The sequence below is a fragment of the Platalea leucorodia genome, assembly GCF_965183815.1.
Source record: "Platalea leucorodia genome assembly, chromosome: 5".
Classification (NCBI taxonomy): Eukaryota; Metazoa; Chordata; class Aves; order Pelecaniformes; family Threskiornithidae; genus Platalea; species Platalea leucorodia.
In genome coordinates, this window is record NC_138827.1 from 73126858 (window position 1) to 73148642 (window position 21785).

A 21785-nucleotide genomic window follows, 5' to 3' on the forward strand; every position below is an offset into this window, starting at 1 on the left:
GTTGGTTTGGTTTTTTCCTTTCTAATTTTCACTGTAATCAATAGAGTTGATATCTGGAAAATTTGGCATTGACTCGATTGCATCAGTGTTGAACATTTTACATGTTCCACATTAATGACAGAGGAGTACCACTGTTAGACTATTACTTCCACTAGAAGATTTGATTTTTGGTAAGGGTAAACTGACAAGATGCCCAGCTGATTTAAAATGGTGTGATGAGTGCAGTACCATCAGAGTCAGGTGAAGCTATGGTATGTGGATACTAGTGGAATAATATTCCTGTTTTACTGGCTGAGAAACTAAGCAACATGGACATTATGAGGCCTGGCCACAAAAACTTAGCAGGCTCTTTACAGAACTGGGAATCAAGCCAAGTCCCCTAAAACCCAGCTGAAATTTCTGACCAGTGTTGCACTGACTGAGGCTCTAATTAGTGATGTTTTGAGGAGCTCACTTCTCTCTTACACACAAAAGGAGATTAATCTACTAATCATAAATACAAAATTAATGTATCTCACTGTACAGTTACAAAATGATGCTTTCAATGTGACTTTTTAAGCATCTTTCTGCTCATTCAACATTATTTTCTATGAACCAGAGTGCTTACAAAGAAATACTGTTCAACCTCTTCTCTGCATAACAAAAAGCAGCCTACAACTGTAAGGTCTCTTTCCATTCATCAGCCACCACATCTGTTGCTTGCTTGGACACTGACCAAAATGATTCATTCACATGTCTAACATTTATTTTTGGTGAAATACTGGGATTATACAGAAAGGCAATATTTCAAAACTGGGTCTAGAAAACCAAGGGAAGTTGGAAACAACTTCCTCAGCTGAAAACAAACACAGCGTTATATCGTTCTGCAGCTTTATTAGAAGGAAGGCAGTAGCCAAGTGAAGCAGCTGGAATCACACTGAAGTCACTCTGAACTCTGCAGATCACTTCATTCTTCCTTCTGCTACAGAGCTCACATCCCTGATTTACAGTGCGTTTCATTCCAAAGAACTAAACGAGGTAGGTCAATCTCTCTGTTTACACTTTAAATCTTTCTCTCCCTCCCTTCTAAATAATGTGTTTCTACAGTTACAACAACATTTGCAGGCAAATCCTGTAAGGTACTGTAGCATATACTGGCTAAAAGAGCTTCTTGGAAGAAAGAATGTGATACTCATTTATTTCAAAGATTATTTTGAACCACCCCTGCAGCAAGAAAAGATATGAAAGTATGTGTGAGTTTAATTTTTAATGGCTTTTGAATGTGTTACACAAACTTCAAGGAGTCTTTATCCTGTCAGAGAATGGTAAGTGACTTTGACTTAAATCTCTCTCTCCCTCCCCCCTGTCCCCCTCGGCTCCCATTGTGTGTTGGTTTTAATTTTTTTATTTGCTTAGGGAAAGTATATCTCATATAGCTATAGCAATTCCCAGTGTTATTAGAAATAAGTACATCAAGTCCAATCTGAACAAATTCTAGAACAGAAACTGGAAATAATTTCAATTTAAGTAGCAGATTAACAAAATAATTCTGAAGAATTAGTCATGAAGAATTAGAAGAGGCTTCTATGATCTGAGCTGGAAGGTGTATATGTTTTCTCTAACCATTGTGGAATAAGGTCGGATGTGGATCTAGCTGTCATTAAGTACATGGGAGCATGTTTCCTAGGAAGTGACGAGAAAATTTGAAGCCTTATATACTACCACACAATGAGACAGGGCTAGATTCCACCTCTTATTCAGACTTGGTGATAACCATGTCATTGTCACCTGTAGCCTTTCAAAATGTGGTCTGGCGAAGCCAAACAATATCCCAGACCTGTTTTTGTAGATTTACAGAAGATACATAGATTGGCTATGAATTAAAAGACATTTCCTTTCTAGCTGAATAAAACTGTATTACTGAATAATTTTAAATGTTTATTAATTCATAGTCAAGAGAGTGAGTGAGGGTGAGTCAGGGTAAAGGAATTTGTCAGACCAGGTTTGTAGAAAATGATTCAGGGTTAACTTGCTTAACGGCTTACTTTCACTAGTATCGTATTATTGTTTTGCCTCAGCTGAACTAGGAAATGCAAATATTTTGATAACCCAATTTACTTTTGGTTAATGTCACTGCAGCTTCTGCCTGAATATTTAAAACATTATCAGCCACTTATGCCAGGCAGACAGGGTAGAGGTCCTACCAAGTTTACTTTAATCCTAGGGGTTTTATATATGCTGTGAGTGATATTAGAGTCCACTTTTATTGCACTTAGAATCTCATTGAGTGTGGTGTAGTGGAAGTTATGTGACTCTGGAGAATGAATTTATGGTTTGGATTCTCCAATTGCCTTTGTGGAAAGGGATCACAAGTCAGGGGGAGTCTATATGAGGATTCCTAGGCAGGATCCGACTACAGATTTTTACTGCACCAGTGGGGGCAGAGGAAAACTGTTGATGGCAATAATGCAATCGGTTTGTACCATACATTATAAATTCTTCCTTTTCATTTTAAGAATTTCTTTCTCTGCTTACAACCTAACGAGCAACTTCTGAAATGCTGTTAGATTTGTGTTTATTTCTGATAGATTGAGGAAAATTTATACTTCTGTTTCCTAATAAAGCCAGTTGCCTTAAAGAATTTTCTTTCCCTTATGTTTCTTAAAAGCCACTTGAAGCTTGTGATCTGTTCTTAGATATTCATTTTTTTATTAATAACTGCTATTCCAAGCACTAAGCAGCTAGTTTTGCAGAGGATTGTAGTCTGTTGAAGGGTCTTGTTATTTGCTTATTTATTCAGTTTTATCTTATGGAATTTGCCAACAGTTCAGCTGTCTCTTACTGTGGTGGCTGGTTGTCTGGCTGATTTTCACTCATTATTTCTGATAATGGTTTGATTTGTGTTCATTCAGTCTGAAGCTAGCAGTTTCACAACAGTGCAGGGCTCTGTTGTTGCTGGCTTTGCAAGAGAACACTGAGTGGGAGGAACAGTTTCTCATGGCCTGCTACCAGAAGGGATTGCTGTGACTGGGGTGGGTGGTGTCCAAGAGACATTTGGTTTTAGAAGGGAAGAAGCCGTCATGCACAGATCAACTCTCCCACACTTGCTATTGCTTTTACAATGTGCTTGATGCTCCTGAGACTAAAAGAAAAATTATGTGTCCTCAAAAGAAGCATATAGTATTTCCAGGGGAGCTCAGCTAATTCTGTGCTCTTTGTATCTTCAATACATTCCAGAGTTTGAGGGCCTGGAGACAGGAGCAAAAAGCCCTGTATCAGCCCACGGCTGCTCTTTTCCAGAGAGGATTTTTGCTGGCTTGTTGCAGCTCTCTTATACCTGGCCCACCATTTTACTGCATTACAATTCTTTAGATGAACTGAACAGACCTGCTGCAGATACAATACTTTTTCATTAGTGGGCTCAAAGGGAAACTAACAAAACCCATTGCTACAAGTCAGGTTTGTTTGCAAGGGTTATCTGCGAAGGCCAGTACTCTAGAAGTCTCCAGTCCTTGCCAGGGACATTAGCTAGCAAAGAGTTTGCAGCCTTCCACTTCTCTTCCACAGTCCAGGCTCTCTTATCCCTTTTTGATACTTCTTGAAGGATGTATTTCAAGAATCACAAAGCATAAGTATGAAGAACCAGCACCTTTTCCCTCTATCCACAAAAGGTATTTGCCTTTTCATTCTTCTGGCAAGGTTTGAATTCTGCCTCCAGCCCTACCTTTGAGTCTACTGTTTGGCTTTGGGCAAGATACTTCTGTTGTTTTGCCTACTCTTCTTGTGTCTGTTTATTCTGTTTAATTAAAAACACGGCAGGAATTGTCTCTCATTATGTGCTTATACTGCCTAGATCCAGTGAGGCTTTGATCTTAAAGGCCAAGGCTTTTAGGTACTTTCCCAACATATAAAATACTTGCTTCTTTCAGCAAGTGTGAGCCTGGCACAGAAGTTTTATTCTCTTCTGAAGCCTTCTAGATGGGAGAGAGAGAGATGAGTTGTAAGTCCTGTACTGTCAATGTAATATCGCTTTCTACGCTCCCATTTCATCTTTCTAGTGATCCTCTTTTAAAGAGCTCAGCCCCACATCATTTTAGTGAGATGTTTCAGAAATGTTAGGAACCATTGTCTCCTTTAAGAAACCTGAGTAACATGTTGTCGAGGTCCTAAACTCTTAACTGAGAGTGTTGCACCATATCTGGTGGAGTCAAGTGAGAAGTGATTTGCAAAGGTAATATGGGAAGCCTGTAAAACCTGTATTTCCAAGCTCCTAATTTAACACCTTAATCATAGGTGCCATCTATTCTTATCAGTGCTAGGGAGTGTTCCCAGTGCCATATAAGGGAGATAGATAAATGTCCAGCCCTCCTGAAATTGTGTTAACAATATGAATTTTTCAGTTTTGCAGGAATACAGGCAGGGCTTATTTTAGACTTGATCTTAAAGTAAATAAAAGAGTTAGCTTTGTATAAGTAGGAATATTACACTAACACTGATACAGAAGTAGACACCCTTAATCTACTGTATACAGTGATCCTAGTACATTAACTGTGAGGACAAAATAAAGTATGTTATCAGCTGGAACGTTTTGGTTATATACTAGCCATATTTTGGAATTGGATGTTCTGATATACCCATGCAAGAGTATGTGTCAAGAGTAATATAACCGTAGCAATATTACAATCATGCTAGAAGAAACTGCTGATGTAGATAGATTTAATGAGCAGTAGAATAAACCTAGAAGAACAGAGATCAATTTAGAGGGCAGTACATAACCAAGCATACTGTTAGAAGTGACTGGGAAAACAATATATGAAATAGAATAGAATATAAAAAGGCATATTCGAGGAATGAGTTGTGTTGCTAATTTTCTCTGGGGTTAGCTCTTAACTCTTCTTGTTAAAAGGACTGTAAGTATAACAGGTTGTAAGCTATTTTTTATCTGTTATTCGATAGAGATTTTTGTATCTTGCTGGAGAGGATTATTTTATTTTTTCCGTAATGACCTGTTGTTACCCTGCAGTAACTTTAGAATGGCTGTTGTCTAACATATGTTTAATTGGCCTTAATCGGTCTGCTGAGACAACAGTTGATAGTCTGAAAGAAATCTCTGCATTCACTCTCTTTTCTCTGCTCTCACTTTGCTACTTCCTGTTAGGAGGGAGTTGTGGTTAAAGCATGTGTTTGCTGAAGGAGTACAACCATTTAAAAAACATGCTCAGAGCTGCATTATCATGTAATGATCATATGAATGCTAGTCAAAATCTTCTTTCATCACAAATATATGAAACAGTTGCAAAGTAAAAATTCCAAATTGTTTTTGCATGAAAAAATTAAAAAGCCATGCTTGATTAGAAATACAAGCATTTATTATCTTATCAACCCTGTCACTGTGAAGCTGAGGCACGTAAAAATTTTAAATCTGGTATCTCTGTTACTCTAAGTATGTAGTTATTATGGTGGCTTATAGCCAAAGAAAGTACTGCTGGCATTTGTGGATGAATAGAAAACACATGAAACTTCCCTGGAATAATACTTCATTAGCGTGCATATCTTGCATGCTGAGGACACAGCCAACATGATGTATGGCGTACCTGCTGGGCTTTGTCATCTGAGTGATGTGCTTAATGGCTCTGAGGTATGTCCTGGGCCTGCAGAGACAGATTAATGTATATGACAAGCAAATGGTGGAGATCAGGTTCCTTTTCTCTTCAGTGTAGAGAAAACAGACCAGGATCTGCAAGGGCTGCCCAGGTAGGTGCTGGCTCCCTCCATCACAGTGGGCATGACGGCACAGGGGAGAGCCTCCCTTCAGGAAGGGGAAGGTCTCCCAGAGGTGAAGCTGTGGTTTCTCTGCTCCACCGTGAGTGAGGAGACAGTGTTATGTTTAAGAAAGGAGGACAGGACTGTGGTTGAACCACTAGGCAGGGACTCTAGGTTTAGCACCTGGTTTGATCAGAGACTTCCTGTAGGTCATTCTCACCCTTCTCGCCTGTAAACCAGACTGATGATACCTCTCACTTGAGCCACTTTCACTAAGGATTATGAATACTGAGGTGTTACCACTGGTTCTGTAAATACTTCAGCAATGCTGACACATACGATATAAGACCGTATTTTAAATCTCAAGTGGCATTGTTTACCTAAACTTCTATTTTTACCTACTTGCAAGAATGCTTAGATTTTTTTTTTTTTTCCCCCCCCAGAATGGGGCCACTTTAAGTGTTTCACAAATATCACCTGTCATTTTCTTGACTCTGATGTAATGTGTTTGTGGTCACATGACAGACTTGCAGTGGTTACGGCAACTCCTTACGTTCAAAAGGAATATTAAAAAAGGTATTTCTACTTTTAGCTGTGTTAATGGAAGGGAAGAAGAGCAGGAGCAAGTGCTAACTACATAGTTACCAAGTGTGCCGTCCCGTCCCCCCCCAAGTGCATATCCAGAGGACGTGAGTTTCTTAGTCTTCTTTGGGGACAGAAGTCTTGGTGCTTGGGATCAGCATGAAAATAAATCACTTCTGATGATATGCTGTTGCTGGTTGCACACATTTATGAGTTAGCTGATTGTGGAAATGGTACACTGCTCAATTGTAACAGTTGTCTGGATGATTTGTTATATTCAGACCAGACCTGCTGTGTATACTTTTCCTATTACAGCATTTAGATATAAAGCCGGGTTTTCCATTTGTTGTTTAACATTTCTGTGGCGGCAAAAGTGCTGGTCTGAAATCATTGTGTTACCAGTATTAACTTAGTCTGCTCTATAAGGGTTTGTTAATCCTGCTGTAACACTCACTTTGTGTAAAATATCAGGAGGCTATTATCTGGTCAAATGACTTCAATACCACAGATGAAGTGGTGTGTTATGACTAACAGGGTCATGTTTGGCCTTGCTCAAAGAAAGTTGTTCTTGGCATGTATTTTAGGAGATGTCTAGCTAGTACATTGCGTATACATTTCTAACACTGCTTTACTGAGAGACTTAATGGAGAATGATGGTTATTTGTGTTCTTGTCTTGTCTGATAGAACAAATACATCTGTATCGTGGCTTGAAAAGCTTTCCAGTCACATGTCATATCTATTATGACCCATTCTAGTTGTTGAATTCAGGATGGCTTACAAAGTCATTTTGTTACCATATGTCTAATGACCATTAAAGTGATAGTCAAGATAGGCGTGTGTGTCTGTGAGAGAGAAAACGTACACACAAGACTTGATTCTGCTTTTGTGTATACTAGCTTAAAATGCTCGTTTCCTAGTGGCTTTGTCTGCAGGGCCAGCTTTAGGCTTAAATTATAGCATAGCTACAATTTAATTTTGTAGTATGGGTGTATCATCATGCTATAGGAATGTTTCTACATGGAGGCAAGTGGTCATCTTGGCTTTGTTCTTTTGAGGGAGAAATATGAGTCTATGACAGTTTGTAATCTCATCAGTATTCCTTGTGAGTTTTAGGATCTTTTCTTATGTCTTTGTAAAATACTTGCCAGAAATATGTATGTACCTCTAATAAACTTGCTCAGCCCTCTGTGTTTTGAACTTTACAGATAAATTACTGGGTGAATTTCATGTTTATGTTTTTGAAGCTAGATAAATTCAAAACTGAATTTGAAGCTAGATAAATTCAGAGGCTCTGAGCACTGTTTATCACACCAAACAAATAGATTTTTGGGACTACCACTCAAATATTTGTGTTAGTTAAAAGTTAGCATAGACAATGAATAAGCTCTTCCCTTGGACCTCTCTGTAAATTTCAAAAGTAATGAGGACCAAATGTGAGAGAGAGGTTCTGTGGGCTGTAGCCCAAACATGTGGCTACCAGTGTAATTAAGTTGGACCCTAACTTGTGTGGTGCCCAGAGAGAACTTTGAGCCCCCAGGAAGACTTTGCATCAAGTGAAGTGAGTGGAAATTACAACTGTTTTGTTTTCTCCTATTTTAGACTGAAAACCCAATATAATTTAATTCCAAAGCCATTCCACTGACCTCAGGGCTGAGGCATGGAGAGGTCAAATGACTTCCCCTGGTCAAACAGGATGCATGTGGCATATCCATGAATAGAGTCCAAAGTACTGGTCCCATGTCATAACCGTAAGGCCATTCTTAGCGTGACAAAAGCTGTTCTATTTTAAGCAGATCCAATCATTTGTCAAAGTTGTCATTATGGCTCCGCTTTATGAAATACTGTAATGGTCGCAGAAAAAATGAACTCTAGGTACTTGTAGTAAAAAGCTATGAATATGTCAATTGAGATCCAATTCTGTAACTCCCTGCTGAAATTCAGAGAAGAACAGTTCATGTAGCACATGGTGAAGTCTCTTCCCAGCAGCAATGTGGCTTTGTATTTTAGAAATATTTCCTAATGATCTGTATTTCTTGGTAATTCTGTTTTCTGTCCCAGGATCTAAAAGGTACTAGCACCAAGTGCCAGCCTGTGATATTCCTATGAAGTCGTTTACTAATTAACTTCTGTTTTACAGAAGGAGACAGGAAATGAAACCTCCTGGTCAAACATTCTGAAACCTATTTGCTTAAAATTAAGCAACTATATTCATAATTAAGCAACTGAATCAAGGAGGCTCAGTTTTCAGAGCTGCTTGTGACCTCAGCAAACAGGAACAGACTCCAGTCAAACAACTGCTGAGTGTACACTTTACACAGGCTGTTTACTATTAAAAAAAAAAAAAAGAAAAACAAAAAAACAACCAAAAAAAACCCCAAAACAAAACACAAAACAGACAGGATGAAGTCTAAACTTGGTTATATTCATCCATATGCAATACAACACTGTTCTGTAACCTGCGGCTGCCCCCAAGTCCTATTGCCAGGCCTCTAACCACACTTTCCTGTTTATTGAAAAATATTGTCCTCGCTCTGGCTCCTTTTTGCAACCCTGGACCAGCAGGGACTGAGCCAGTGAACTGCACCAAACCTCCTTTACCTTTTCTAGCAGTTGGCCTGAAAGCCAAGCGGAAACTGCTGGCAAAAAGTCTTGTTTTCTCTACTGAGCCTCTGCAGAGAGGTTCATGAGAGTCTTTCCAGCCTGGAAATTAGGCCATTTGTTAGACATCATACAGGAAATCAGTGACAGAATAAGGAATAGAATTTGATTTCTTCACTTTCAAGACCTAGACTTGAACTGCAAGACAGTTTTCACTCTGAAAGTTTATTAATATATAAAAAACAAACTCATGTATTTGAGACTATGTGTGTTTCAAGAACACAAAGAAACATGCCTGCTGAATGATGGTTAATGGTTATCCCAGAAGAAAAAATCTGGGTCCTTATTGATGTAAACCAGCATAGCTCCACTGACAGTCCCTTACTGCTTATCTTTCTCAGGGCAGGGCTTAACACCATGAGTCCTGCTATAGAAGTTCTTCATATATGTGGATGTCAGAAGTAAAAGTTTCTGGGCTTTGCAAATATAATTGTCAGTCTTTGCTGAGCCCTAGCCATAGAGTCTAGTTTCAGCATCTGTGCAGTGGGAGCAATGGTAAGCAATGTTCCTCCTGTTTTTTTGCCCCCACTGCTAAAGAGTTACTGCATTGGAAGACTAGGAGTTAGAGATAAGGAAAAATACAAGCTTGGAAAAATAATTGCATTCTAAAGGTGTGCTCTTTCAATGGAGGAGTTTTAAACTACAGAAGGCTTGGTAAATATTTGGTATTTATTTAGGTATGTTTTCTTTCTCCTGCTATACATCATCTTTGAAATTCTAAATATAAAATTAACACTGTTGGGCAGTAGGCAAATGTTTGTTATTGTCATTATGTTTTTTAGCACCATTAGGAAAAAAAAGGCTTGGGAAGAAATGTTTGAATCCAAATATTGTGTTGTGCTAGCTCTTGAGAAACTTAAAAACAAAATTGATTAGTGAGTGGAATATAGGATGTTAATCAGCAAGAGTCTGAAAAATTGGATTTTTTTGTTTAATTGCATAAATTCAATGTGAAGGTATAGTTCTGTATATAGGCAAAGACACACAAAAATCCAATTATTAACCTGACTGTCCTCTGAAACTGTCCAAATGTAATGTTGTTCCAGATGTTAGTGGTACTGCTCCTTGTTTATGCTATTTCTCGGCAGCTGTTAAGCTATTTGAAAAAATGACTCAGATGGGTGGTACTGGTATTTGATGCAGAATCTACCCCCAAGGGGCATGTAATTACATAAATGCAGCCCAATAAGTATCATTTTATCAGGACAGCGAACCAAATAACATTCCTTCAGCCTGATGTAAATTACAAAGGGCAAATGTTATCATAGCCTCTTGACAGAACAGGCTGTTTTGACTCTTATTACATATTTTTTTAATCAAGAGATATAAAATTACACAACTTCCCCCCCCCTTGTCTATCCATCTACAAATGAAAAATCTAATTCTGCTAATGTGTGTGCACATGCGTAGCTTCACTTGTGTGAGTAATCCTTTCAAAATAAGCGAACTACTTGTTTGGAGGAAAGATATGTACATGAATACAAGCTTGCAGATGTGGTTCTGCAGGCAGTGTGCTCTGGAGACCCTGCTCCTGTTGTCCTTAGCATGCTAAAATTTCATGGAATTACAGGAATGCAGCGCTAGGTTCCAAAAGTGCGGGCTGAATTCCAGTTTCTGAATGGAGCTAGCACTCAGAAGTGTACCGGTGAGCTCATCCATAGTACAGCTAATGGGATGGTCGTGTTCTGCTTTCAGGGACAGGTTTTTAGTGCAGCCGAGTCCAGCCAGACAATATAGCTTTAAATGATAACAGAATTTAGCAGAGTATTTGTTTTGACCGTGGCAGATACTTTTGTCAGGCTGTGGCTGTGTGTGCTGTGCTGCAGCTTTGTCTGTCCTGTGGAATGGATGTGTAACTTCTGAGTGCTTTTTCCTGTTCAACCTGTTTGCTATCTGTTTTCCTGTTCATTTATTTTTTTCTGGCTTTTTCTTTTGGTTTATATTTTCCTTCCCCCCCCCCCCCCTTCTACCCCTCCCACACTCTTCCTTTGGAGTTTTAGAAGAAAATTCCTATGTGAAAAATCATGTTGTACTTGGAAGTTCCAGAAGCTTTTGCAGCAGAAGAAAACAGACCGTCATTCTGTCTTAAAAAAAAGAAAAAAAGGAGACACACAAATTTTCATCTCTAGCTCTTACAGTGTGTCCTATTCTCCTGGGAAGCTTTATTTTCTTTCAGCTGTTACATGTTTCTCAGCTCGCTAGTGGGAGAATACCATAATTGTATACATTGTCTCTGAAATACGTTCTGTACGTTTCTTTCTCTACATCCTTTGCTGCGTTAAGGAAATCTAATACATTGAATGTGTCTGAAAATCAGCATTCCTTGATACAAAGATAGGTACATGATAGAGAGGAATGAACTTTCTCCATGAACTTTCAGTTGCTGGAGAAATCACTGTCTGTGATTTTAAGTATAATTTGAAGGGGGGGTATGTGGGTGGTAATTTTATAAAAAAAGGCTTCCTGGCATTTTAACTGCCCTTTTTTGCCTACATAGGTGTCTAGTGCTTCTCTGATTTCTGACAGATATAATCCATAAAATTTGCTTCAAATAGGAACAGAGCAATAAAATATGAAGCCCAACTAGAAAAGAATAGAAAAATCACACTTCACTAAAACTTTGCATCTGGTCTCCCAGAAATTTCTCAGTGATACTGTGCTCAGTGCTCTCTTTTAAGAACTAAATGCAAGGAAAACATTTCCTGGAGATTTCAAGTGTTGTCTTGATTTGAGCATTTCTTGAAATGCCTGTGACCAAAACATTCCACAAGCTTTGTGCTAGCAACTGACAGATAAAAAGTGATAGATATGTGAAACTAAGTCAGTGTTTTGGGTTTTTTTTTATGACCAAGAACTTAAAGGAATTGCAGGTTACTATTTGCAGTGCAGTAAAACATTTCTCTTTTGACTGTTCCTTTACTTTTCTTCCCCAGAAAGCAACTGTGCAACATGACATTTGAAGATTTTGAGAACTACTCTTATTTCTACGACCTGTCTGAGGAAGATGAATCACCCCAGTCCTCCCTCAGCATTGCCCATATGATTTCCCTTTCCTTTTACAGTGTGGCATTTTTGCTGGGAGTGCCAGGTAATGCCATTGTCATCTGGTTTATGGGCTTTAAGTGGGATAAGTCTGTTTCTACACTCTGGTTCCTCAATCTGGCCATTGCAGATTTCATTTTTGTTCTCTTCCTGCCCCTCTATATTACATACGTGGCAATGGGCTTCCACTGGCCTTTTGGGAAGTGGCTCTGCAAAATGAACTCATTCATTGCACTACTTAATATGTTTGCCAGTGTTTTCTTCCTGACATTCATCAGCCTTGACCGCTACGTCCGCCTAGTCCACCCAGTCTTTTCCTACAAGTATCGGACTGTAAGGAACACCCTCATTCTTAGTGGGGTCATTTGGATGTCAGCTGCAATTATTGGTGGCCCTGCCTTATACTTTAGAGACACAGCTACAGTTCTCAACAATGTCACCATTTGCTACAACAACTTCCACGTGCATGACAGAGAACTTATTTTGCTGACACATCACATTCTCATTTGGGTGAGGCTTGCATTCGGTTACCTCTTTCCTCTAGTGACCATGGTCATTTGCTACTCGTTGCTGATTGTCAAAGTGAAGAGGAGAACTGTATTGACTTCCAGCAGGCTTTTCTGGACCATCATTGCTGTAGTTGTAGCTTTTTTTGTTTGCTGGACACCATATCACATATTCAGCATTGTGGAGCTGTCTGCTCACCACGATGAAAACTTGCATGACTTACTGCAGGATGGCATTCCCCTCTCCACTGGCCTTGGTTTCATCAACAGTTGCCTCAATCCGATCCTCTATGTTCTGATTAGCAAAAAGTTCCAGGCCCAGGTCAAGACAACAGTCTCCGAGGTGCTAAAATTGGCACTGTGGGAGGTGAGCCGCTCGGGAACTGTCAGCGAGCAGCTGTGGAGCTCGGACGACACCCATGCGCCTGTGCACTATTGTGAAACTGCTCAGTGACTGCTCTTGTCACCATCCCTCTCCAAGACAGCTGACAGGAGATTTGGAGGTGTTCTTGACTTTACATCTGCAAGTCAGATGTGCATCTTTGCATATACAGTTTTACGTAAACAGCTGGCTTAATTGCACTTGCTGCTTTCCTTGAAGGGTTTTTAAAGGACACATCATTTGGGTGTGGTGTACTTGCAATGCACACACTGCCTGAACTGCAAGTTGTCAGCATGAGTGGAATTGCTCTAACTGGGTTTTTGATCAGGAATGTTGTAATCCTGTTGTTTTGTTGTGGTTCCATACCTCATTGATATCAAAAGAGCACATAATAAAAATATTCCCCCTTGCCATCACTGATAACACTCTTGATGGAGGCATTCTCATCCAAGAGGTTGTGGCCGTACATCAATGGGTCATGAGTCTCCTGAGTGTCTAGTATTGCCTTAAGTAGGAATCACCTGGCTACATCCCAGCTAAGTGAAGCTGTCGGTGGTTCCACTCTGCAGTTGGAAAAGAATCCCAAGACAGAGACCACTGAATCGCTTCCTTCTCTTGCCAAAAAATAGAAATACGGAAATAAAATCTGTCTTCTCCCAGTGCTCTTTATCTTATACTCAAAACTAAGACAGGAGATCCTATGTTTTCTGGTCACTTATTCTTGTGCTTTTAGCACCAGTTGGGCGCAAAATACTGAGCAGATGTTTTATATAGGTATTGGGCTCATTTGAAATGTGCAAAGAATTAGTGAAAATGTTTCTTACAGAAGCTGAGATTGAAGGCCCCGTGCCACACTTGTTCTTTTCTATGTTTAAACTTTCAGGCTCAAAGAGGTTTACAACTATCGGTTGTTCTTTATTGCTCTGTCAAACAAAGGTAAAGAAATAATATAAAATTTTGTTTGCCTTAATGCCAATCTTCAAAAAATGGACAGAGTGAATTCAATAATATTCTGTTACAAGTCTGTAGCCAAATCTGGACCTCTTTGCCAAACGAGAGGCAAGACAGTACATCCAGCAAATGGAGTCCACTCCCGTAAGTAAGATGAAGTAGTCCTGGTTATGCTGTACTCTGTTACAACTTGTTGCTTGCTGTAGAATCACACATGCACCAATGCAAATATATATGCTAAGTGGAGTGGACTAATTTCTGACATAATACCACTTAATTAAAAAGTTGAATGTGTGATAAAACTCCACTGAAAGTAAAAAAGCATAAAGCATAAAGCTTTTAGTAAATTTGAACCATTTTTTCCTTGTTATTGGCCTAGGTATATAGAATAAAACTGCCTTTCAGATAATCTGCCTAGTTTCTATGGCCTGCCAACACACATAAGTAGCATTTATACTGTAATTGAGGCCTTATATGTAAATATATTTGCTTTTGTATAATATATATATATGCATGCATGAGCACATCCAGTATTGGTAGCTGTACAAATAGAAACAGTCTGACTGTGATCTGTAACTGTTTGTTTGGGCTCTGGTTTCAGAGTATGAGAGTCAGGGAGGATCAGTGGAATTGCAATGTATTTCACTTTGGGCTGGAAAGTTGGTAACCAGCCCTGTTCCTTTGAGTCATTTGCTGCCTGGCACATAGTGACTCATCATCATGTTTTGGCACCCTGCTGCTGAATGTGCCCAAATCAAACATTTTGCAGTTTTTATTCACATGTTCCCTGACATCTTTCTAAGAATGATGTATTAGTACTACTCTCCTGACTGTACTCCAAGTGAAGTAATAAAATGTTGTTGTTTCCAAAGAATGTGTTCATTTGCTTTCTCAGCAGCGATATGCAGTGACTGTCCATTCTTAGAACAGCTCCTTCCCAAAGATTTTGGAAGACAAAAGCAAGCCCTGGCCCTTTCTGCTACAGGAATTAAGGTTTATGTCAGCTTTCTTCTTGCATGTCAGCTATGTGAGCACACATGTTGCTATATACAGTAAAGAGATTGATTTTCAAATGGGGGAACATACACGTGCTGTCTTGCATAAATTATCAGAAAGCTTCCCTTGAAGTAGACAACAGAGATACAGAATAAAATTGAATAAGGCCAAAGTCAGCCCTGGTCTATGGAATTAAGCAGATGAAAAATTTTGCAATGTAACTGCTACCTCGTTCACACCAAGATCAGTTACAGAATGATCTCCACATCATTTCTGCAAGAGTAACGGAAGATAACTAAACAAAACAGGTAACACTCGAAGTTTCTGTTTCCAAAGAGTGTCCAAAGCAATACTGACAGTTCTATGCTGCTTGGACTGAGGAACGCTCATTCAGCCCACCACAATGGAAGAAAAGCCAGGTGAAGGGGATCTGTCTTATCATGCTGAAAGATACTATGGAAAAACGTGCCACAGGAAATAGCTCTATGATCAACCATTCGTTCAAGAATAATAACTATTGACACATTTTGTAATAGACAGGTTCTGGTTACTTTTACCTGCTTCCTGAACAGTTTGTACTTCTTAAGGTTATTACGTAGAATAGTTTGTAACCAATACTCTTGTTGAAACTGTTTTCCCAGTATTCCTATATATCACATATTTAAGTTACAGAACCTTCTGCTGATCTTTCTGTTAGGGGGTGCACCTGGGATAGAAGCATCTCGTTTACTCTAAGATGCTGATTTTTCACAGGCACGATGACACAGTAATATACCAGCACGTACCCAACTACTACACAAAAAACCCTAACGTAGATATATGTGGATTCTGTGGAATTCTCTTGCCCACATGCCTACCTATTTTGTAACTAACTGGGGAGACTGTGCTCTCCAGCTTTTTTTGTTTTGTTCCTGTGCAGCAAGTTTCCTTCTAACATCAGGGGAAAAAAAAAAAACACAAAAGAAATCCTGACGACTGAAGAGTTTGTGCATGCATGCTGAGCGTGAATGAAACACACACGTAAAAATCCAGTCTGGAGGTCAGATGGATGGCTCATAGTGCTATATACAGGCTATAAATCAAGCCATTTTATCCACTTGGAGCTTTAATTTCAAGGTCAAGGAAGGAGTTTAAAGGTAAGCAGCATGCTGAATGGGAGGTCAGAAAGAGTGATGGCCAAGAATAATGAAAATTACATTTTTGTGGCAGAAATTTTATTTCTTTTTTTTTTTCCTGATGTGGCATTTGCTACGTGATTTAGCAGAAGCGACAGCTAGAGAATTGCCACAGAAAGGGTACTGTGCATTAGTTACACACAGGATGCAGCTAGTCCTTTAGGAGTTAAGTTTATGGAAGGTGGGAATGAAGCTTGTAATTATACTTACTTTCAATTCTTTAGTCATGCTTTAAACCTCTGGCAGGCGGATTTTTTTTTTTTGAGACAAATTATAAAACTGAGCTCTGGCATAACCTGAAGTTGGCAGACCTTCGAACAAGGAGAAGCAGGACCTGCGGTGCCAGATAACCACACACAGATGCTCTGTGAGAAAAAGAACACAAAGTTATTTTAGCTGCTGCTGTCGGGCTTCGGCACTGAGCATCTTCATCTCAGTGACCAACGTGGCACATAAAAGGCTTCCGTTTCATGGTCTCAATACATTCTCTCAGTCCAACAGAAGGCCTAGAAGCGGGAATTTGTCTAGAAGCGTCACAGTTTTGACAGCTTTCACATTTGTGTCATTCCTATGGATAGTTTTTGGAAAACAATTTCGTTCTGATGGGTTCTTCAACCTTTAAAAAAATGTCAAAATCAATCTAGGAACCAATCTGGAGCCAAGTAAGCCGCTCAGACTGGTCTTAATTATGCTACTTGATCTTCACGTTTTAATCGAACACCCATTTTTCTGTTGTTGCTTTTAGCCCAGAGCACGCTTCAAGTCCCCGCGGCCGGCGGGGACAGGCGAGGCCGCAGGCGCTGGCGGGCGCGTGCTGCCCCCTGCCCGCGCCTCTCCGGCAGCGCGAGCCGCTGCCCGCGCCCGCCGCGGGGCGCCGGCACCTGGGAACACGAAGGCGGGGGCTTTTAGCAACGCCCTTGTCTGCCGTACTAGTTCAGAAGCCCCGGAGAAGATGAGAAATTTGAAGTAATCTCACCGCAGAAGTCTCCACACCCGGGAGGAAAACGGCTCCGCGTCCCCCAAGGGGAGAGGAGGAGGAGGCACCGCGGCAGCCGCCGGCCAGACCCAGCCCCCTTCACTCCATGCACTGCCAGAGCCCCTGTTCCTTCCAGCTTCACTCCCTCTGCAACAGCCAAGCTCTAGCTTTCAACAAAAGCCACGGTATATTTGGTTAATCACCACCCTTATTAAACAAAAGGAATTTATACTACTGTTTAACTGCTAAAAAAAAAAAAAAAAAAGTTATTTGCATTTTGCCCTAGTCCTGTGCTTTTCCCTGAAAGCCACCCCTCCGTCCAGAGGTATTATGGAAATTTCCGAAGATGCAACTTCCTCCAAAAATGGAGCAAAAAGCATTTCAGATTTTTAAAGCCATGTAAATGTTAAATCTGGATTGATGGTAAATGCAAATTTTCTATTTCCTCTGCTCAAGCTCTTGGGTACTACAGTGGGGTGGTGGAACGACCCTGAAATTCAGTTTTAGCTTCGACCTTACCCATCAACCAAATTTTACATGTATGAGTTGGATCACACCATGACTTTGAATTAACCACAGACACAGCCCAATTTTTGCAATTACATTTATTCTAGATATATCAAGACTTAAATCTTATTGAAAGCAGCTACATCCATTGATTGTACATAGTCTTCAAAAGCTGTTATTCTCTCTTCCAGCATATCTGTTCCAACTTTATCATCTTCAACAACGCACTGGATCTGAAGCTTTTTGATACCATAGCCAACTGGTACTAGCTTGGCTGGAGGGGAGGGGAAAAAAAAAAAAAAAAGGAGAGAAGAAAAAAGCATTTAGTACTCCTTGACTGGTAGAATCCCTTAAAAATGCAAATCCGAGTTTGTACTGACCAAAGTAGTCTGCAAGAATACATAAAAGCCATAATCTGTTCCATATCATAGACTGCCTAATCAACAACAAAGCATTCATTACAAGGTGGTCAAAAAGAGTTTGTTTTTGTGGGTCCCCCCCCCGCCCCCCCAGACCAGTGATGTGGGTGTACGGGTGTTTTGCTTGCTGCATCAGGAACTGTACAGGGAGACGCAGGATAGCGGAGCCAAGGTTTTAAAGCTTTTCAAACCTGCATTTGTATCTTAACCTGGCCGCTGCACTAACACACCTTTCTGACTATTGCAAGATACTGAAGCACTGTAGTGTTGCGATTCCTGCACTGTTTTAGCTACCCACGTTTTCAGAGATCAGCAAACAGTGACCGCAAGTCTACCTATTCATACACCCTCTTAAGAGGCCGCACTCTCCCCCCTCTCCCCGCTTTGAAATTTTCTCCTACTTACAAGATCCCCAGACCAAGCCATCTGCCTGAATGCTTCGAACGCACTCCTCTAGTTTGGCCATGTCTGTCTCATCATCCCACGGTTTCACATCAAGCAAGATTGATGATTTGGCAACAACAGCTGGTTCTGGGGGAAGAAAATTGCCATTAAAGTGAGGAAATTTTCGAAACCTCATGAATATACATACTTGCAAACTAGCTTTACAAGAACAACTTTTCCTCCTCACATAGCAGTGACAGACCTCTTGTACCAATACACATTTCGGAAGTATTTAAGCTATGCGTATCCCAATGTTCACGATGTTGATACACATGTTCTTGAGAAACAGTCTCCTAAGAAAACATAGATTAAGAAGCTAACGTTGTTTGTTACATAGGAAGTCCTTTTCAGAGGATCTGAGAAGGAGCTTAATGCCGTGTAACAGTTTATTTTCCACAGAGGGAATACTGCAACTGCTACAATTCTGAACAGTTCCAGACCAGTAGCTGTGGAGGGACTTGCATAGTGCAGCCTCTTCTCTAAACTTTTAAAGAAAATCCTGGGGTTCTCTCTGTTTAGATAGAAAGCGCAGTCTCTGGGTAAGACAAACGAGTGTATTAAAGCAGGACAAAAACCTATGTTAAGGTTCCCATTTGCTATGGGAAAGACTAAGTTCACAGGCAATTCAAGGGCAGCTAATTACTCCCATTCTCGTTCCAGTCAAGTTTATCCATTACAGTTAATTAGTGTTTCTAGCCGTCCTGTTCAAATGCATGAAAATTAACCCAAGCATAAAAGATTAATTTGGTAGACATACTTTTGGACTTCTTTGATTCATATTGGGCCAGACGTTCTTCCCTCAGTTTCTTTGCTTCTTCACTTTCCTGGAAGAGAAATGTAAAGTTAAGGAAGAGCACAAACACCCCACCTCTTTAAAGCATTCCCAAATTGACTGGCATCTACTCAGGCAAAAACAAATCATCACAACTGTCAGCCGAAAGATGGTGATTTTTTGTTTTATTCATCATGTAACCAGCCAGAGTTAAAGTAGACAGTCCACCCCATTGCAACACATTCCTTTCTAACTCTTGAGTTTTTACCTTCCAGCTGTTCTCTTCTGCGAAGACAGCTGAATTTGAGAATTCCAAGTAGGACCTGGTATCAAGGTCACAAACTCAAGTATCTTAAACTAGTTAAGGCAAAAATCTGCATACCTGGGTATTTCTAAAAAAACCCAATATAATGCAAAAAGTTCACAAGTACCTCCTCATCATCAGATCCAAAAAGATCAATGTCATCATCATCTTTGCTATCTGTGGCTGCACCTGTTGTGTCCTCAACATCAGCAGGACCATATTTCCCCAAAGCCTTCTTTACTCCTGGCAAGCTGAAAGAAAACAGCAAATATTAGGAACCTACTCAAATGTCGATACAAATACTGCCAATTTGTCAATGAACCTACAAGTGCATTCATAGTAAGAAATGCCGTGCAAAAAAAAACAAGTATCTAATTCTGCTACTTGAAAACAGAACCTTCCCAAAGACAATCCTCAGTGCTCCTGACATGCTAGTTGAGACTACAGCAAATCCCATATTCAAGGACTGTTCATCTAAGCTGACATGATCCTGCCCAACACTGCTGCTCCACCTAAGTATATGGATAGAAAAAGCTTGCTTATTGGAATCATTTATCTGCATTATGTTCTGTGTGGGAGGAGTTATCAACTTCTTGTTCATGCTTCCCTAAAAACATTTTTTGTTTGTTTAAAAAGGAATAGTCACAGAAAACACATTGTTGCAAGGTGACTGAGCCTGTGACTTTTTAAGTTTCAGTGAATGCTGTACTCTGAAAGTTTGCTCTCAACAGCACATGAGGGAGCAGGGCGCCTGAATTAAATCTTCTATAGCTCATATAGTTCTGTAGTCTTAGAACACGCTTGTAGTTCTATTGTTACTGCGAACTGCCATTACGGGAGTCATAAAACTAGCTTTAGTTTTCAGGAACTACAAGCAGTTTCCACAGAGTGGACTTTGCGAAGCAACTTTATCACCTCAGTCCCCTTTAGCATTGTAAGAGCTTTGGAAACAGATGGGTGACTGAGCCACCCAACTTTACAAGGGTTCCCTCCAAACAGGACTGAGGCACACAGAGGAGGCAGTGTAGCAATACTGACACTACCTATGCTGTACCTTTTTAGAGAGGCCTGCAGTCTCCATGGATGTCAATACAGCACCTTTCATGAACACTAAAATCACTAAAAAAGAAAAAAAGATAACATTTGCTTTCATATTTCCCCTTCTTTATATGTGCTTCTGCATTGTAAATCATTGATTTTGCTTTATCTTCTAGGACTAAAAGCTTGAACGAACCACTTTCCTTATTTATCACCTACATACCGTAACGCTTTCTAACCCATTTTGGTGTTGCCTTTATGGGGTCCATTACCAGTAAGCCATTTCCAGCTTTCAGCATAGTTGTCTGTGTAAACGGCAGCAACAAAACTCAAGCCTTTCTTATAAGCTTTAGCAGAAATCTTAGCAAATGAACAGAGACAGAATCAGGTTGCCTGAATTCTACGTGAGAAGCGTGATGTACTGACAGAAGTCTGCTCTGCCTCTAGAGCCATTCCCGTTCCAACGGCAACACAAAAAGCCACGTGGTACCAGTGAAAAACACAGTTTTGTTCAAACTCGAAAAATCAAACGCAACACTTCGCAGGCCAGTTCGCACACATATTCCAGCTTTGCAGTTTAACCATACCTTGCCTTTTGCTTTTCATACGACTTAATATGATTGTACCACCGAAGAGCATGAAACAAGTCTGCAGGAGGTGGGGCAGCGATTGCTTCAAAGACTGCTATATCAGCCTGAGAAGGGACGTACCTGCGGAGAATAAGCCGAAGTTAACCCCCTTCCTCGGTGCACGCAGAGAGACGTGAAGCAGCAGCCGCTGAGCACAGAGACGACCGCGCCGCAGCAGCAGCTCGGTGCGTCCGCCAGGCTGCCGCTGGGCCCCGCGGCCAGCGCCGCAGAAAGTGCCAGAAGCCAGGCGGGCTCGGCACCGCGGGCGCGCTGCAGCGGCCCGCGGGCTCGGCCAGCTCCGGCGCTGCGCCTCCCACAGCGGCCCTGCGGCAGCAGCTGCCGGGGGCTGACACGCAGGCGTGCCTCAAGGGCCCCCGCCGGCACGGCCCCCCGCCCGCCCCCGCTGGTTCCCCTCAGGCCAGCGGGCCTCACCGCGGCCTGGCCAGGCTCGCCTCCCCCGAGCCCCAGCACTCCCCCGGCCGCCTCTCACCCCTCGATATAGCTCCTGTCAGCCAGAAAATCATTGAGGACCCGGAGGCCAGCGGCGGACTTAAGGTCCCCGAAGCCCATGGCGGCAACGGCGCGGCACACACGCTCCCGCCCGCGCCCTCGGCCCGACCGCCGCGCAAAGAGGCCCAGCAGCCCCTGCGCCGCCTTTATA

The 21785-nt window shown here is 41.0% G+C and overlaps 2 protein-coding genes across 2 annotated transcripts; one reads left to right on the forward strand and one right to left on the reverse strand.

Annotated features, from left to right (window-relative positions):
* Positions 1 to 890: 890 nt before the first annotated feature.
* On the forward strand, positions 891 to 13475 carry CMKLR2 (chemerin chemokine-like receptor 2). The gene is made up of 2 exons (XM_082314735.1): positions 891 to 1017; positions 11917 to 13475. The coding sequence occupies exon 2, from the start codon at positions 11933 to 11935 to the stop codon at positions 12983 to 12985; it is 1053 nt and encodes a 350-aa protein (XP_082170861.1). The 5' UTR covers positions 891 to 1017; positions 11917 to 11932; the 3' UTR covers positions 12986 to 13475.
* Positions 13476 to 17600: 4125 nt separating this feature from the next.
* On the reverse strand, positions 17601 to 21769 carry EEF1B2 (eukaryotic translation elongation factor 1 beta 2). Its single transcript, XM_082313424.1, has 6 exons — positions 21615 to 21769; positions 21083 to 21205; positions 19585 to 19708; positions 19139 to 19205; positions 18343 to 18468; positions 17601 to 17792 (listed from the first exon to the last, which is right to left on the reverse strand). Exons 1-6 carry the CDS (start codon positions 21692 to 21694, stop codon positions 17638 to 17640), a joined length of 675 nt encoding a protein of 224 aa, XP_082169550.1. The 5' UTR covers positions 21695 to 21769; the 3' UTR covers positions 17601 to 17637.
* Positions 21770 to 21785: the final 16 nt, after the last annotated feature.

Excerpts from the sequence above, each read along its gene's own strand:
- CMKLR2 (XM_082314735.1), top strand. The coding sequence starts at position 11,933 with ATGACATTTGAAGATTTTGAGAACTACTCTTATTTCTACGACCTGTCT.
- EEF1B2 (XM_082313424.1), bottom strand. The coding sequence starts at position 21,694 with ATGGGCTTCGGGGACCTTAAGTCCGCCGCTGGCCTCCGGGTCCTCAAT. Across the intron at positions 19,206-19,584 it reads TTGGATCTGATGATGAGGAG|GAAAGTGAAGAAGCAAAGAA; the intron begins GTACTTGTGAAC and ends TTTCTCTTCCAG. Across the intron at positions 18,469-19,138 it reads TGAATCAAAGAAGTCCAAAA|AACCAGCTGTTGTTGCCAAA; the intron begins GTATGTCTACCA and ends TTCTTCCCCCAG.